We start from the raw sequence: 17729 nt of genomic DNA, 5'->3' as shown, positions 1-17729 counted from the left end.
AACATGAGGCAGCTCAACAGTGGCACATTTTCAAAACAAAAAGAAGAAAAGAAACTATGAACTCAGAGAAGTACATTCAATTTGACAATAGGCAGAAATGAGAGAAGGCAGACTAAATGGGCTTGCAGCCCATGTGGAGCTTCCCATCAGCAGCTTGTCTTGGTCCTAACCCTGATACACTGGAGAAAAGAAACAAAGGATCATGGCAGAGAGGAGAGAAAAAAGAGACAGAGAAAGATTGATTATGATTCTTGCCATATGCAAGCAATCAATTACTATCACCTGTGCGTCAGAATTACCATATCCAGTGTGGCAAGGCCTGTTTTTACGTCAAGCTTCAGTTTGCCCGCACATCTCCATGCAGTCTCATGTAATTACTGCTGTGATTAAAAATTATATTTAACATTCAAAAGGGAGGGAAAATATAGGCCTATTGTTTGAGTATATATTTATTAAAGATACTCTTCTAACCGGTTGAAGGGGCTCTGCATTTCTCCTGAAATTAATTTTAGTATATAAAATCAGAGATTTCACATCCAATTAAATATGATTGTATGGTTGATTTTAAGGTGGATTTATTTCAGGGTAGTGAGGCAGTGAATGAACCCAAAGTAATAAGTGTACATAGCCTGGAAATACACTGGATCAGATTGCCTTTATTTGGCCTTGATTTTCTGCCAAAATATTGACCCACCAAAACTGAGATGACAATTAAGGACAACATATAAAAGACAGTACCTTCAAAAGAAAGAAGTCAGATTTAGACATTATGTGAAAATGAACCAAAATAATACACCAGCGGTGCAAATTATGAAGTATGGGAACATTCAGAAATGAATTACATGAGAATGTCAAGAAAAATTACTGTTTAAATTACCATTTTAGGTAAGATAGAAGTAAGATTCCCATGTGGAGTTAATGCAAAGACATGCTTTCCTTCATTTACAAGATTACTGATTCCATTTGTACCGAAAACTGCTTTCACATTCACATTGAATCTAACTGCAAAACTGTAATGTCCATTCACGACTGATGCGTACATCAGAATCTCTGTGAGTAATAAACTGCCTTGAATCTCCAGTACAAAACAGCTATTCAGTGAGGCACAGCCCCAGCTGATATATAATTTCCTTGCTTACCCTCAAACATCTGCACTACCAGTCTCCTTGGTCCAGAGAAAGCTCGTTTGAACATCTCTTTTTTCATCTTCTTCCTCTACAGTAGCCTTCAGAGCAGATCTCCCCTTTGCCTCTCTTTTGTTGCTTCTCAGTGCCAGGCGATGTTGAGGTAAATTGAATTTGGCAAACAAAGTGGGGGAAACGAGGAGAATTCAGAGTCTTTCTGATTTGGTTTAGTGAGTGGTGTTGTACCACTGCCAGCTGTTGGTGCCTTTCATCAGAGAAGAGAGAAAAGTCCCAAATAAAGAATTCCTGTAGTGGCAAGTCTCTGTAAGGAGTCTCCAACCCGAGCAGCCAATACTCCAATGGATAGAAAAGAGGAACAGCCAATATTCACACATATATAAGAGGTCATTTACACAGCATTGTTACTTTTGGCACATTGATTTTAAGATTATAATCATCTTTTTTTGCAAATATTGCATGTCCCTGTACAACAACATTGACAAAAATACTCTGAGGGTGGAGCTTTTATGAATTTGCAAGGCGTAAAAATGTAAATTTAGATAACCAGTTCCTCTAAACTCCAGAAGAAAAAGAAATGCTTGATAAAAAGAAACGGGGAGTCATTCCATTTGAGGGGGGAAAAAAAAGACAACGTCTGATATGTCATCAATACAAAATGGTCCCATCTTGTGTTTTCAAGATGTCTTGGGCTTAAATAGGGCTCATTAATTGTAGGTTTCCCTCTTGAAATGAGCCAGGCAGTGTATGAAGGACAGCAACAACAGGACATCCATATTCTGCATACAAAAACAGATGAGGAGGAGGGGTGCGTAGATGTCACTCAATGCATTTGTGTATATAGCTACATCTTTAGGGAAAAGGGCAATAAATACATAATTCAGGGGAGCTAGTTCTGCTGAGAAAATACAAAAACAAGTTCCTCAAAAAGGCGACAGAACTGTTTTCAAGGCTTATTCTTTTTTTTTCAGACAAAAGTAAAACAAAAACGACTATAAGAAGAACAAACAAAGCAGAAACAACAAAAGCAAGAAAAATGCAGCCATGGTCGTTTCAAATCTCAATCAAGCTTGACACAATCACTCAATAGGTAGTTTGCAAAGTACAAGAAGTTTGTCATGCAGATATTAATTTCCTCTTCGGGGGGGGGGGGGGGGGGGTTAAAAGGAAGTGGGAGTAGTCAGGGGGAACGTAGTACTCATGCAGCTCTGGCATAGCGTCAGTGTAGGTATGCTTGGGAGGGAGGGCTGAGCAGGTAGTGGGGGGAAAGTGAGAAGGGGTGCAACAGCAGCTGATAACAAAATATTACCTCAGTTTCTCAAAAGAGGTCATCAGTGCTATGTCCTTATTTGGGTCTCTCTCAGCTCGCTTCCCCTTCAGTGTCTCAATCCGAGGGAACTTTGCACTGGTCTTGTGGCGGTACAGCTTTTTGTGTGCAGGCCCAGGGTTAATAAAGTTGGGTTTATCGAACATGTTACAGCCCAGAGCTAGTTGAGGGAATAAGGGATGAGAGGGGTTGAATTTGGGCTGGTTTTTTCCTCCCTTTCCCCCTGCCTTTCTGCCTCTCCCAGCCCCTGTTAGGACGGCTCCTTTTTTCTTCAGGTCAGCCTCTGTGCCTGCCAAGATTTTGAGGGTCTTTAGGTTGAGGCTATTGGCCTCAGAGGGCATGCAGGCCTCAGACATGGGGTTCCACAGTGGCTCAATGGAGGCCATCATGAACCTTTGGACCTCAGCCATGCCAGAGACAATGTTGGACAGAATATTGGAGGGCTCCTCAAATTCTCTCTGGTCGTCCCCAACCAGGCTGTTGCTCTCTGACCAGCCTGTGCCAGACCAGTCCCCGGTGCTGCTACTGTCAGTCAGGCCTGTGCCGCAGCCACCTGCCTGGTTCTTTGCTGCCTTACCCTCCAACATGGCCTTTATCTTTTTGGTGGAACGCGAGTTCTGTTTGGGGGTCTTGACCTTTTCTGACTTAGGAGCTCTGGGAGCCCGGACTTTCTTTGGACTCTGACCTGCAGCTGCCTGCTTACAACTGCCTTTCCTCTTTGACTTTATGCTTTTCGCACCAGCCAACATCTCGCCAGTCTGTTCACCAAATTCTGTACCTCCCAGCTCCTTTTTCTCTAAATCTAACACATCCTGACCGTTAAAGTTGTGCAGCGGAAATTGTCTGTCTTCCACTGTGTATGCATTTGCTGTGTGCTCTTGTGGCTGCATAACGTCACAGTTCCACTTCACCTCCCTATTGCAGTCCATAGTCATCTCGTTCACGTCCTGGTATTCTCCAACATTCCCTGCCATCTTCATCTCGCGGCCCACCACCTGGGGGGACAGGTTTGGGGTCTCAGGAGGGGAAAGCTCTGACAGTGATGAGTGTCTAAACTTGTCAGGAGTGAAGTTGGAGATGTCCAGCAGGTCTGAGGACTCCCTGAGTGGGGTAAGGGCATCCACACTCTGCTGAATCACCACTTTCGGGCTGCAATGAGCTAAGAAACTGTCTCTGCCCTCCTCCTCACCCTCTCGCTCACAGGACTTGAGGCTGAGGGAGCTGTAATTGCTGGAGGAGGCTGACAGAGAGCCCACTGAGTCATAGCTGATGAGCCTGCCATTGTCTGTGCACAGGGACCCTCTCTGGTATTGCACCTGGCCCTCCACACAGGCAGACTGACACACTTGCAGATCTGCCCCGGGCTGCAGCCCAGCCTCAGTCAGGTAGCTCTTCTCATAAAGTAGCCTGTCACCCTCAGGGCTCAGCTGGCTGTAGTTAGACACTGGCAGGCTGTCATTCAGGGGCACGGCAGCTGGGAAGTTGTTGGGTAAGATGGGAGTCTCAGGGGTCTCGGGCCCAAAGCTCTGGTTGTGACTTGCGCAGAGCTGCGGGTGCCACATCTGGGGGAAGCTGGGGCAGTTCTGGGGAGACTGCTGGAGCTCTGACTCCGAGGGAGGGGAGAGGACGCAGCTCTGAGCGAGCTGCAGAGACGGAAACTGTTTCTCCTCTAGGGATAGCCCCAGAGGATACTGCTGCCTAGAGGGTTGCTGGGGGAAATAAGAGATAGCTGCTCCACCAGAGGAGTCTGTAGCATCTAACAGGGTCTGCAGGTAGCCCCCCGGGATGACAGGGACACCCGCTTCTACCTCCTCTGAGGAGGGAGCTTTGTCAGGAGAGCAGGTGGACGAAACAAAGGGGAATTTCTCCTCAGATGTGTGAGCGGTGGTGGTATTGTCAGAGAAATGGGGTTTGACTGTAGCTGAGCTAATGCCTGCCTCTTCTAACCCAGCAGTAGGGTTCTCAATCTGTGCTGCAGCGACACAGGCATCCGTTTCATTTGTCACGCTCCTCCCCTCCTCTCCTTCTGCCTCTTTCATTTTCTTGCTCCTCAGCCTGGCTTCGCTTTTGAATTTCCTTATCCTGACTGTTTTATTTCCTCCCAATCTCCTACCCTCCCTCTCCTCCCTCTCCTGGGAGCGGCTCTTGGCTGTGACTGTGTGCATGATGGAGTTTGTGTCTAATGTCACTGGGAGGCCTGGGGCTGCTATTATTCCCCCTGCCATGGGGGTGGCCTCTTCTTTAGTGACACCTCTCTGGCCTTGATCAGAGAGAGGGGAGCCCTGTGCTGTTGCTGATTGCTCCACAGTGTGAATCCTCTGAACCTTAAGCCTGTTTGCAATCTTGTATTTCCTTTTGGGATGACTAGAATTAAAAGGGCGATGATGGCGTCCGTTTAGATGGAAACCGCGTTGTTGTTTATCTCTGGCAGCCAGCTTAAGCTGTTCCTGTCTCTCTCTTTGCCTCTCCTGCCAGAAATCCTTCAGAGGAGCCAGTGTCTCATATTTGCTTACTGTGTCAGTGTTTAAGCTCACAGTAGCATCCACAGGGTCCAACTTTCCCAGTTTCACTGACATCAGTCTCTCTCCTTTAAACCTGTTGATGATGATGTACTTAATGACCACTGGTGGCTCTTTACGACAGGATTTCCGACGTTTTTTGGGGCACCAGTCTACATCCTCCTCCTCTTTCTGACCAGAGGGAGGTTTCTCTTTTTTCTCTGCATTCTTCTCACTCTCAAGCGAGTCAACATCATATAAGTAATCATCGCTGTATCGAACCTTTCTCTTAGAGCGCAAACCATAGTTTAGAGGGTTAGAGGGGCTGAGCAATCTCTTTGAGTGGCCCTTCTTAAACTTGCCCTCCTGCAGGGTGTCTGAGGAAGAGCCAGTGCAGGAGCTGTCATCACTGAATTCCCCGGACTCCTCTGTAGAATTGAAGTCCATTAGGTAGTTGACTTTGGGAGTGGACATGGGTGAGCCTTGGGAGCCATCAAGGGGACTCCTGCCACTGCTGTCCCCAGCCTTTCCTTCCTCTCCTGTCTCCAGGATGAGCTCATCAGTTTTGGGCTGAAGCTCCTCAGCACTCCTCCTCAAGACTCCCGCTCCTTCCTCTTTCTTGGCACAGTTGGCCAGGACACTGGGGAAGAAGTTAAACTGTGTCTCCTCCTGGAGCACATTAGTTTTTTCCCTCATGTTGTCCTGGAAAGACTCATAACGAATCTTCAGCGAACAGACATCACTGCTTAAAGTTGAATCATCATCTTCATCATCAAACAGATTGTCCACATCTTCCTCAGAGAAGAGGTTGACTGACAGCTCATTCTTAGAACAAAGGTCCAGCAGTTCCATCTTACTCTCACTGATGAAGGATTCGAAGTAGCCCCAGTCCTGACTGGCATTTGCAAGCAGAACCTCCTCTCCGCTTACTTTGTCCAGTAACAGTCCCTCATACAAGTTCTTAGCTGATGCATCATCCTCTGGGTCATCACAGTCCTCTGTTGTTTTGTTTCCATCCACTCTCTTGCCGTCACCTGGGGCTTTTGGCAGAGGAAAGCTAAGTAGCTGGTCAGAGAGGAGCGGTTCTCCATAGTGACTCACTGCCTCCCCCGCATGGCTCAGGCACTGGATGCTGATGTTGTTGATGTCAGAGAAGTCCTCTCGGCTCACATCCCCTATCCTTACACTTAGCCCAGTCTCTGTGTCGGGGTTGGCGTTAGGGTCATGGGGCGGGTTCTGGATGGAATTAGGGTCAGTGGCATCTCGGTTCTCGATGAAGCAGCCGAGGCAGGTGCGGGTAGGCTGAAGAAGACACTCCTCTGTCAGGGCTGACACAGTGCCAGGCTCCATCATTGTAGCTGACAGAGGGAGGGCAACAGGCAGCAGGAGGGAAGTCTTCTGGGTTTCTCCTGTTGGGCCCCAGGAGGTTACAGCTGGGGTTGGAAGTGGTGCGGGAGGAGTGTGGTGAAGGTGGGGGACTACAGTTGGAGCATCATCAGAGGGAGGGCAGGGGGCCGCTGTCAGGCCCAGAGAGGAGTCAGTGCCAAGGGGAAGGGGGAGGGTTGGTGATGTAGGCGTGGTCCTCTGGTGAGTTGGGCAGGCCTGCTGTGAAGTCTCTGCGGCAGGAGGAGGTGAGGATGGAGGGAGAGTAGCATCAACGAGCCCGCACAGACTCAGATCACCACTCTGCTCACATGCCCCTGCAGGGAGAAAAAAACCAAAGATTTCAGCTCAGATTTTCAGTTCAACTCTTTGAAGTGTAAGTCTGGAGTTAAATTACATTGTTTTTTGTTCTTTAGTTACACTGACATTTCTTCTGGGCTGTTGCAATGCAATTAGTGTCAATTAACCCCCTAGAGCTAAAACTGTCATTTTGTGATGCCAGCCTTAAACATTAATAATTCAGTTTTGGTACTAAAATTCAATAAGAGGTATTAGCAATGTCAAGCTGGGTAAGGACAACTTCTTAAGTCTAGACAAGGCAAGAAGTAACACAGCCGTAAAAATTCCCACCAAATTCTCACAGAACACATAAAACTTGAGAAAGGTGACTCACAAATGGAGTCACTTGCTTCATGTTAAGTTAACATGGCTCTTTATCACAAGCGAAAGTGACAAAGAGCTGCTAGAAATGCAGTTGTTCTATTTAACAGGACAAAATGAGCGACTTCACTGTATGTTTACAAGAAGCAGCACAAGATTTAATGGATAAACTAAATGGCCTGAATTTTCTGTTAAAGTTTTCGTACATAGACAGAGAGTACCTAAAATAACGTTAACTCAGAAATCACCTATTCTATGGAAATAACATACAACAATGATACTTTATTATCCTTTGTATTCCTTCACCGACCCAAGAGCAATATATGAGATCAAATGAATGCAATCATCTTGCATTACCGCCCCCTCCTTTAGCATTTCATCTATATACAGTAGACACAGATCCAACTTAGCTCTAAGGTAACAAGATACCACAAAATTACACAGATTGGCAGCAACAATAGCAGTAATGACTAAATTGAAAGTAGGTTTTGGTGATTTTCCACAGGTCGATTGTGACAATGTCTTAATCAGTTGAAGACATCCATCTGATGAGTAACAATCAAAACCCACAGAAGCGGGCTTGTAGCAGCAGGCAGATAGCTTTGTTTGCTCTGCATAATTAGATGACAGCAGCGGAGGCAGGTACGTACACATGGGACACGACAGCCCCATATGTTGGAGACTGTATAACCAATATCATCTACACCTGCCTCCCTCTACAATCCCAAGCTGCTGCCTCACACATATTCTTTAAAATCACGCCAGAAAAAAAATTAAATTCAAAAACATACCACAGCAATTACTGCGTTCACAGAGGTTAACTAGCAATGTCCCCCATTTTAGAATGGATGTGCTAATCATTATTGAGGTAGTGATAAATGCTTGAGGGGAAGACTGCCTAACAAACAGTGTTCAACGTGGCTGTATTGGTGGTGAGTAAATCTTTGAATACGGATATGATCTGAGAGTGATTTAACGAGGTAATGAAATTTCTGAGAGCAGGTCTCTCTGGGTCTGCGGCCTGCAGACACATTGGAGCAACTAGAACGCCTACTAAAAGCAGGCAACTGCGTTACTGTCATCCTTAATGAAGAAAACCTCAGGAGAAATATGCATCTTCTCTCCTCCTCTCGGAGTCAGAAAACTGTTATAGCAGCAACTTGTCAGAGGCCGCAGAAGCTTCACAGCGAGGTGTTTAGCATCAGATCCCTTCAATCTGTGAGCCCAAATGACCTCAGACCAAACGCATGTCACTGACACATGCTCTGTGGAGTCAGGACAGACATCCATTTGAGTATTTTCTGTGCAGTGTTACATTTTTGCATCTCGTTGTATGGGTACAGGAGCATAGGAGGACAACAATTGTTTATTTTTCAGGCATGGACGCAATTCATTTGGATTTATTTGGACTTGTATGTAAACAGTGCCAGTATTTGAAATCTACCAAGTAATTTCCCAGCACTCCTAGATAAGGCAAATATAAAGAAATGATTACTTATCTCATTCATTAGCCGTACAAAGGAGCAAAGCCACAGAAAGAGGGAAATTACAAAAAAGGGGAGAAATTAACTTCCTTTATCCCCCGCGTGCTTGCATGAAACCTAAGCTGCCACCTAATATTGCCAAAAGATTGTTCAAAATTGCTGTGAAACATTAAACTCATATTGAAAAATGTGTTTCCTCAGGGTTTATAATGGATTAACAATCTATCCTATCCAATGTGTGCGTGCATGTGATTTTCTGGGTATGTGGGAGAAATGTGTATGTGTAAATGCGAATATGCATATGTGTGTATGTACATGCATGTGCGTGTGTGTGTGCACGTGTGTGTGTGTGTGTGTGTGTATGAGAGGGAGAGTGATAGAGTGTGAGTATTGGCTTGGGGGTATAGTGTTATCGAGAGGCCATCTGTCTCCAGCTGGACCATTAGCTCTTCAGCTGTTCAGAATGTGCCACAGATCAGTCAGTCAGACAGGTACAAACACACACACACACACTCACACACACACTCACACACACATGGGGTCTCACTGCGATGACTGTAGATGACAAATCAAGTTTGACATTAGAGGTCAAAGGGGAATCGGCAGCCTCATATTCACTGTTATGGTACAGCATAATGTTACTCCTGCATCTGAGCTGGCAAATGTAAACAAGATACACATCCAAAATACTCATTGCTGCCAGAATTCAATATCTAGCTTACAGAAAAAGCAGCTCATCTACTAATGATAAACAAGCTTCGTACACTCAGACATCACCCTAACACAGTTGTAGTTTTGTAATTGCATTATCAGGAGAAGTGCTCCTTGAATAGAAACCGAGGCTGGATGTGATACAGCTCCCGCAAGCTGGCATGGACATTCACCACTGAGCATATGGAAGGACCCCGGCTGCTGGCAGGAGGTGGTGATCTTCTGATCCCCAACCCTGCCAAACCCAGCCATGCTAGACAGCCCGACCACCGCCAAACTAGACCAGACCAGACCAGACCAGTTAGCACTCTGAGCCCTGCGAGCCTCGTCTATCTTTCTAGCCATGACATTCAGGGCTTCGTCCACCTGAGGTAAGCCCGAGCCGCTCCTGTGCCAGGCGGCTCTGCGGGGAGACGAGCCCATGCCGAGGGACATGGCCATGGACATGAGGAGAGAGACAAGTTGGCGTCTGTGGCCTCATCTATTAGTGTGTCAGATGCCACACATGCACATACACACATGCATCCATGCCTTTTCTCTCTTCACTTACAGCCCACTTTATAAACAGGAGAAAGTATAAGAATATTTCAATATGACAACCACCTGTCCCTGATATTAACATTTATCAAAGCCATACATTCACTCTGTGTGGCCGAAGGAATTAAATAGCTCAAATATCACAATATGAAGTACAATGCAAATGAAAATAGCTGACATGGTCCATTCCTTCTGTTAATGGCTTTTTGAAATGATTCCTCACTCCCATCCCCCCTTTCTATCCCCTTCTTCCTCCCTTTTCTTCTTGCTATCTACTTCCCTTCCAACTTCCCTGCTTCTTATCCCTCTTATATGGAGGCGTTTACATCCGTAAAATGCCGAGCTAGCCGTTCTGCAGCTCAGCCACCCGGGGCGTTCACTCATCCAGCTGGTAGGCCAGCCACAGAAGCCACTTGCTACCTATTGCTCAATCTTCACAATATGGCATTTTGTGAATGGTGGGGGGAAATCAATCCAGCCAGTACAGGATGTTCATAATAAGTGGTGAGTAACTGCAGCATGATTCATGTTTATCCTCCTCAGAGAGCTGCCCTATTCCTGCTCAATGGAGCCGCTTTCACCCTTTCCTCTACCGCTCTTTTTCCTACTCTCATTCTCCACTAAGGTTACAAAATACTTAGAATATATGAAGTGGAAACTTTCCATGGGAATTTATGGGAATTAACTAGAAAATAACAGGAATAAAATGGAAATTTATGGGTCATTTACTCAGGCTATATATCCCAGGTCATATGCCGATAGAAATGAACCTTTTACCATATCATAAGCAGGCTTAATTGTAAACCTGTCGAATAGAAATGAAAAAAATCAACAATTTAGGTGAACTGAACTTCAAAGAAATGACTAATGACTAATTTAATATTGTATTGAACTCATATTTGAAATATTGAAATATTATGAATAAATTGAAATATTGTATAAACAGCGTAAAAACATTTCGTACGACCCTCCTCAAAAAAAAATAGTAAAATGCACTGATGCAACACCATGTGCAGATAAATAGCTGAGAAGTCTGATTGACCCTCTGAAGCCCTTTGTTCATGAGCAGTGTTTTCTTTGATGACAAAAATCAGTTAATTTGTCAAACACATACAATGAAATGTGTCATGTGGCAAGTTAGTTTGCTATCAAGTCAACTAATGGGGAAAGGTATCCTGCTAATTCAAGCCAACAATGTGGGCTGTCTGCCAAACGTAGAGTATAAAGTGAACAACTTACTTATAAATATATGTTTTACAATAACAAGTCAATGGAGACAGACTCCTTAATTAGGATGCTCAAACAAGCAACATCCCACATGTTAATAGCTAGCTAGCAAAAAGTAGTGGAAGGTGTTATTAACTGTATGTTGCGTAATTAAATTAAATGGGCATACTTTACTACTAAAACATGCCATCAGACCTCGTGTTGCTTTTTCTGTGCATTTTCCTTCAAATAAGTTCACAACTAGAGGATGTGATTTTTATATTGACATTGTACAAAATCTTAAAAATTCCCAAATTTACTGGAAATTTCTCTCTCTCTCTCTCTCTCTCTCTCTCTCTCTCTCTCTCTCTCTCTCTCTCTCTCCCCTCTCTCATTTCCTCTCTTCCTCTTCTCTTAAGGCACAAGCTACTGCTGAGGATAATCTGTGTGGTCCTCATAGTGGGGGACCAGTCAGTCCCCATTGTGCCTGACCAGAGCTGACACACTAAGATAAACCTCATCTAAGGATCAGTGGTGCTTGGTAAAAGGTAAACTTTAGGTAGTGGTCGAATGCGTCTTGGAAAATGTGCAACACCAGTGGAACTTCTAGACCATTAAGAGTAAAGGACTACAATGTAAATGTACCTGAATAAACTTGAATTAAGTTTTATACAAGAATGTATAGAAGCAAATGAATCTGAGCAAATGGCGTTTTACCTTCACCTTCCTCTGCCTATGCTAATGATTGTGAACGAATGAGTGTGGGAGAATTAATGGGTGCACCCTCTTTCACATTTGTACCTTTTTATGAGAAAAGGTAGATGTCATATTTCTGAGTTGCGGAAGCATTGGGAGAGAGGATTAACAATAGCTTAAAAAGCTTCATTTATCGTTTCTTTTCCACTTTTCATTTAAAAAGACAGGATGTGTTTCACGTTCCCTGTATCTTGTCAAAGAGCTTAAAGGCGAGGGTGAAAAGCTAATTCAAGAAAGCTAGTTCCATGGTATGTGCTAATACTAATTGTCTTTTCAAAGTTTTTAAGATGTTGTTAGAGAAACTGGGGTCATTAATCTTTCATTAATTCTAGCAAAAACTTGATTATTGGAAAAATTTACATTTCTGCTCTTAGGTCAACAGCCAAGTATCTCTAAATGTTCTATGCAAAGTTCAAACAATTAAAAAGGCAAAACCAACGTTTTAATATCTATTTCTCACTTAAAAAGACAAAAATAATTGATATTATGTTTATGAATCAAAAATCTAGGAAGAAAAAGCAAATAGTTTTCACCTGTGTCCTCCACTACATTTGCATTCTCTGGTTCTGAAGTCTTCACGATCAATGTGAGACTGCTGTCTGTTAACACATCCATCAATACGGCTCAACGCTTCACCTCCTACGCATCATTTTGACTGTCCCACCTGTTGAAAGAGAGAGCAAGAGAGGACAGAGAGAAACAGAAAGAGAGAAGAAGTCAATAAGAGAGGCATCGTCAAAGGGCGACTGCCATGTGTCTCATGGCAGAGCAAAATTAAATGCAGAACATTAGACTTCATTACAACAAAGACAAACACAAAGTTGCAGTAATTATGGAAAAAGCTCCAAACGTGATAGAGACATCAAAGAGGCCCTTGGGGTGCCAAATAATCACTCACGTCTTCTCTGTATCACAGATTCGTGTCTAAGATTAATTTAAACTTTACCAACCAACAAAGTACACAAAGAATCACAGCTAAGATCACTATGGCAACTGTATGTCATACTGTCCTATTTTAAGCTTCATTTAACATTTATAGCCGAGTTGTTAACCTATGCGAACCTTACATAGGCGGTTCTGAGCATATATTTGTTTATTGTAATTAGCTGACTCCCTCCCTTCTACGTGCCTCAGCAGCAAGAAAACCAACCCAGCTCAAAGAGGACAGATTAAAGAGATGTGACTGAGGCAGTGACAGCAAACTGTGAACACTGACAATACTTTTTACCGTAGCGAGTGATGGTGAAAGTGGGGGTGGGGATGACTGAGTGTGTGTGTGTGTGTGTGTGTAACAGAATGCAGTGCACTGGGTACAATATAACACAAAACAATACGTTAAGGCAGAGAGAGAGAGAGCGAGAGAGAAATGAGAGGTTGAAGTTTGTCAGCCTGTGAAAAGTAGGTGGGGTGGCGCAGAGAAGAAAAAGCATATTAACCTAGTGCGATTCCTGAAAGAATAATGATGATACCAGAGACTCTGGGCCAGTAAATGATGAACATTTGATGTTGTGGCCTCCTGCCCGTTTATATTGTTTCTCTTTTTTCAGTTCCTGCAGTCCTTCTCTGGAGGAGTGGTGCTGCAGGATGACAAATGAGCCAAGGGAGGGGATCTAATAACATGATCTCCTTGTGGTGTGAAAACGGTGGCTGGGAGATTAAGACAGACGGTAGACAATACGACAAAGGTAGTGTGCAGCTGACTACAAACAACTGCCATCTCTTTCATCCTATTGCTTCTAAATGTCATTAGCTGTTCACTGACCTGAGCAGGAGAGCTACCTGAAGGGAACCCCTGCTTCAGCTTACAGTTGCATACACACCGGCTCAGTGGGTAATTATCTCATGAGCCATCACATCTGCTCATGTGTGCAGCAGGTACAAGGACCCTGTAGGTAGACCCAGCCAGACCCCATTCTTTACTTCACAGAGAAGAACTATTACTGCTAAAGCTGAGCTTTAAGTACGCATGGCATTTACAGAGCTAAGAGATGTTTTTGAGGTCATCTTCTATCAATTCGGCATACTGAGAAATTGAAATTCTACATCTGGCATTAAAAACATCCCCTTCGACAAAGCCTGAATTGGAATTGGATATCCACTCCTGAACTGGCTGACCCAGATGAGCTAAGCCAAGACTTATCAATGCAACAATCCTGGGGACTCAGAAAAAGTGGAGTCACAGCAGCACCCTATTAGACATAGGCTGTAGCCACCGAGCAGTGTGTCTCCAGAGTGGCAGTGACAAAACACACAGCTAGGATGCTGGTGAGGCTACAGAGGCCCTGCCAGACCTCAGCGCCTAGGGCTGCTTGTGGCTGTGTGTGTGTGTGTGTGTGTATGCGTATGCGTGTGTGTGTGTGCGTGTACATTTATACCCAATTGCATGTGTGTTAGACAAAGCCCCAAGGCTGAGGATCCACAGCATCAGCATCCACTGGCAGAAGCTGCACATCCAATGCAGAGAGAGAGGGAGAGAGAGAGAAAACGAAAGCCGGGCATTTCACAACACTCCCAACACCCCTCCTGCCAGCCAGCTCCAATGCCTCAAATGTGTTTATTTTCCACATTATTCATGATTCTCCTGTATGCCCCCCCCTCTCCCCATCTCCACCATTCTGTCAAGACCTGACGAGAGGCCATTTCAATAATGAAGATGGACTAACTGCAATAGAGAGTGCACATAAATTGGAGCTACAGCCAACAAGCATGTCCAATTTACCAAGCGGTTAAGCCTGATGTCTGGGTGTAGCTTTAAGAGAGAGCCGCGGCTGCCGTCAACAGGTTTGTGCCGACCTGATTCACCCATCCACATCATTAATACTTCACAGAGGGCACTATCATTTAACTCTACTGCAGGAAACTGCTCTTTAAACATCGCACATTAGGGCACGTAATCACTGTGCACTCATTTCTGGAGCATTCAGCAGGTGTAGGAAAATGGCTAGTACTTCTGACCCCTCCATTGTTCTTGAGTGTGTGCTGGGGTTCTTTGCACAATGAGAAACAGAAATAGAGACAAAGAGCAGAGAGAGGGAAAAGCCAAACAGAATGATTAGGATTTGATTTATCCTTTTAAGCCCTCCTCCACCTCCTCCACACACCATGTGTTAATGTGCAAGCTGGATAACAAGATAAGAACATGTTTACTCGCTCTATATGGAACTTATCAGCACCACAATCTAATTCCTGCAAGCCTCTTCCTGCATCCCCGTTTCACTGCATTTCTCCTGAATTTGATTGCATTTCTCTCCAATGAAGCAGCAACAAGAGGCATGGCTAGAGTGGGATCGTGTATAATTGCCGAAAATCCAAAGCAAGGTCCCACAGCAGCAGTATATGTAGGTACAATGGGCCCATTGTGTCAATGGAGGGAAAGAGTCAGGGGCCAGGGAATAGATCCCCAACAGAGGAGCTCTCAAAGAGGGCATAGCGCCACGGGGAGCACTGATCCAAACAGACAGCGCTGAAATGGCGACTCCTCTTTTCAGCACAGGTATACAGTTTCAGAGCAGGTTCACTGGCTGGCTGCAGACAGGCTGAGTAACCTGCCTCACGCAACTCATGGTAACGCTCTTGAGCTCTAAGCTTGCAGCAATGCAGGGCAGAAGTATTGAGAAACGTAAATCCAATACAGACACAGGTACACAAAAATACATAGAATAAATGTCTAAATCAGGGAACATAAACCTTCACTCAGAACTACACGATGAATAGTCGTGAGGGTCTGGGCTCCTTTTAGCACAAGAAGGCTCTTTTGTGTGAATACATTTCCACATACTCAAGGTTGACCCTTGAATTTAACCTGTCCTATTGTGAACATTCTCCCGCACGCAAGCTGCAGATCTGAGATATAAGGGCAGTACTCTGACTGAAGGACTGAACATGCAAACTCCACACGCAGGCCTCCACTGCCTTGATTCGTGGCAACAGTAATATCCACAAAGCCGTCATGCCACTTCATTTGTTTCTCTATCCCCGTCATTAACTAACTCTTGACATTCTCATGTTAACTGATAGATGGACTCTAGAGCTCTCCTCATAGTCCGGCTTTTGTCTGTGTCATGTACGCTACATCTATGTTGCAGGAGAGGCAGTAACTCCGGTTCTCTCCATCAGTCTCTTTCTGTTTCTCCTTCACAAACATGAGCATTGTTCTGTCGAAGGTCAACTGGCCTCCTCACATCTAATATGTCAGAGCTCTCCTCTTCTCAGGATGCTGACACACCAAGCCAACCTCAAAGACGCAGCACTGTCAGTGCACTGACAGATCAAACACTTGGCGTCACCTCAAGTCTGTTAAACGTTTCACTTGAACATATCGCTCAGACCGCAGCCGACAGCCAGCTGACCACCAGCATCCTCACGTGTTCTTGCGCCTGCATGAGTGGAAATAACAAGTGAGCTGTCAGTGCTTGTAATTAGAGCTGGTTGAAATATGGCTGAAATCAATAGCACAATATTAATACTTTTTTTCAGTATTGATATTTTGTATATCACCATGAGGCATACATCAGCATTACATACATCTCTTCACACATGTAAAACAAGATCCCAAACCTGTATGAATAATGTTTTTTTTGGCCACTTGGAGGCAGTGCAACAAACTGACATATTAACACATATAAAGCCGACACATTCATTAATTTTTTATCTCTACCGCTTAGCCTTAAGGGTTGTAGGGTGGCTGGAGCCAATCCCTGCTGACATTGGGTGTGAAGAGGCGTACACCACAGGGTACAATTAACGCAGGAGGCCTGAGTAAGGGAGATCATGCAAACTCCACACAGAAAGGCCCCAGCCAGCCGACAGGTTCAAACCTGGAACCTTCTTGTAGTGAGGAAAAAAAAACGATGCAGTGAATGTGTTATCAAACTAATTAATTTACTAACTAATTTACGATTCCGGCAGACATGGAGAAACAGAATTAATTTGGGGTCAAGTCTCTAGCCACCTGACAAATGAAGTCCTGAAGTATTCACTTTCCTTTTAGCTCCGCTATGGTCACAACCATCTCCACAGAGAAACATTCATGGCTCTTTAGCTGCTAAATGCTCCACTATGTTCACCAGCTTGTCACCAACTTTGTGTGTGTGCTGGTCGGTGCTGAACAGACAGTGTACAGTGTGTTTAGCAGAGCGTTTTTGCTGCAAAACTGAACCAAAAAAAGTTACGTTTTAAAGATGTTCTAAAGCTCCATGGAGCTTTAGAGTTCATTTTATACACATATAGAGCTCAGGAACATGTTTTTTTTCATTTTGAAACAGAATTTTGTAAAATGATTCCACTGAAAGTCAAAAGACAGTGATAGTGGATTAACAATCATATTGAATGACATTATTTCTATCCCTTTAGTATGTAGGTGAATCTATGTTTCTGTTTCAACCACAGCTCACACACAGCTCAGACTGGCTGACTCTGCCATGAAGATTGCTTGTCAGGAAATAATTGTACCACAGCGAAACACAAATCTCAATAATTTTGCCTCTGACACACGAGGGGAGAGAGAAAAAAAATCATTCCTTATCTGTATATCTTAATTCAATGGTGCTTTCCACACACGCCTCTGCCACTGTGCGTCTTCTCTGTCAGCTGTTTGGTGCTGTATTTGATCAAACATCCTCACCTAAAATCCCTGACATGGCCACGGTGATGGCAGAGATATGGTATCCGCTTGAGATAATCATCGTCAATCACAGGCTGCTGAAGAGCCCAGGAAGCATCTGATAGGTAGAGATTCACTATGAATCGGGATTATAGAGCTGGATCTTTATCAGCACGACACAACCTGCAGAGCCAGATCTGGACAACCGCAATCACTGTTACCTCTAAGGCCTCTGAGTGTACGTCGGAATCCGGTAATTTGTCAGCAGGCTGTACACTCAATTAGTGTTTTGGTCTTAATGAGATCATGGTTCTGCTGAGATACAGTATATGACTGACACTTTTGGCAGCATTTAATTCAGAGGTGAGTGGATTTTAACTCTCATCAGAATTCATTTTATCTTTTAGTTTACATTTGCTCTCT

General features: G+C 44.3%; 1 protein-coding gene across 1 annotated transcript; it reads right to left on the bottom strand.

Moving 5' to 3' along the window:
• Nucleotides 1-2447: 2447 nt before the first annotated feature.
• Nucleotides 2448-12319, bottom strand: nexmifb (neurite extension and migration factor b). Its single transcript, XM_070837429.1, has 2 exons — nucleotides 12238-12319; nucleotides 2448-6667 (listed from the first exon to the last, which is right to left on the bottom strand). The coding sequence occupies exons 1-2, from the start codon at nucleotides 12317-12319 to the stop codon at nucleotides 2448-2450; spliced, it is 4302 nt and encodes a 1433-aa protein (XP_070693530.1).
• Between the last annotated feature and the right edge of the window lie 5410 nt (nucleotides 12320-17729).

Source organism: Pempheris klunzingeri, chromosome 9 (genome assembly GCF_042242105.1).
Source record: "Pempheris klunzingeri isolate RE-2024b chromosome 9, fPemKlu1.hap1, whole genome shotgun sequence".
Classification (NCBI taxonomy): domain Eukaryota; kingdom Metazoa; phylum Chordata; class Actinopteri; order Acropomatiformes; family Pempheridae; genus Pempheris; species Pempheris klunzingeri.
The sequence above is the reverse complement of the archived record's forward strand: the minus strand, read 5'-3'. Positions and strand labels throughout refer to the sequence as shown.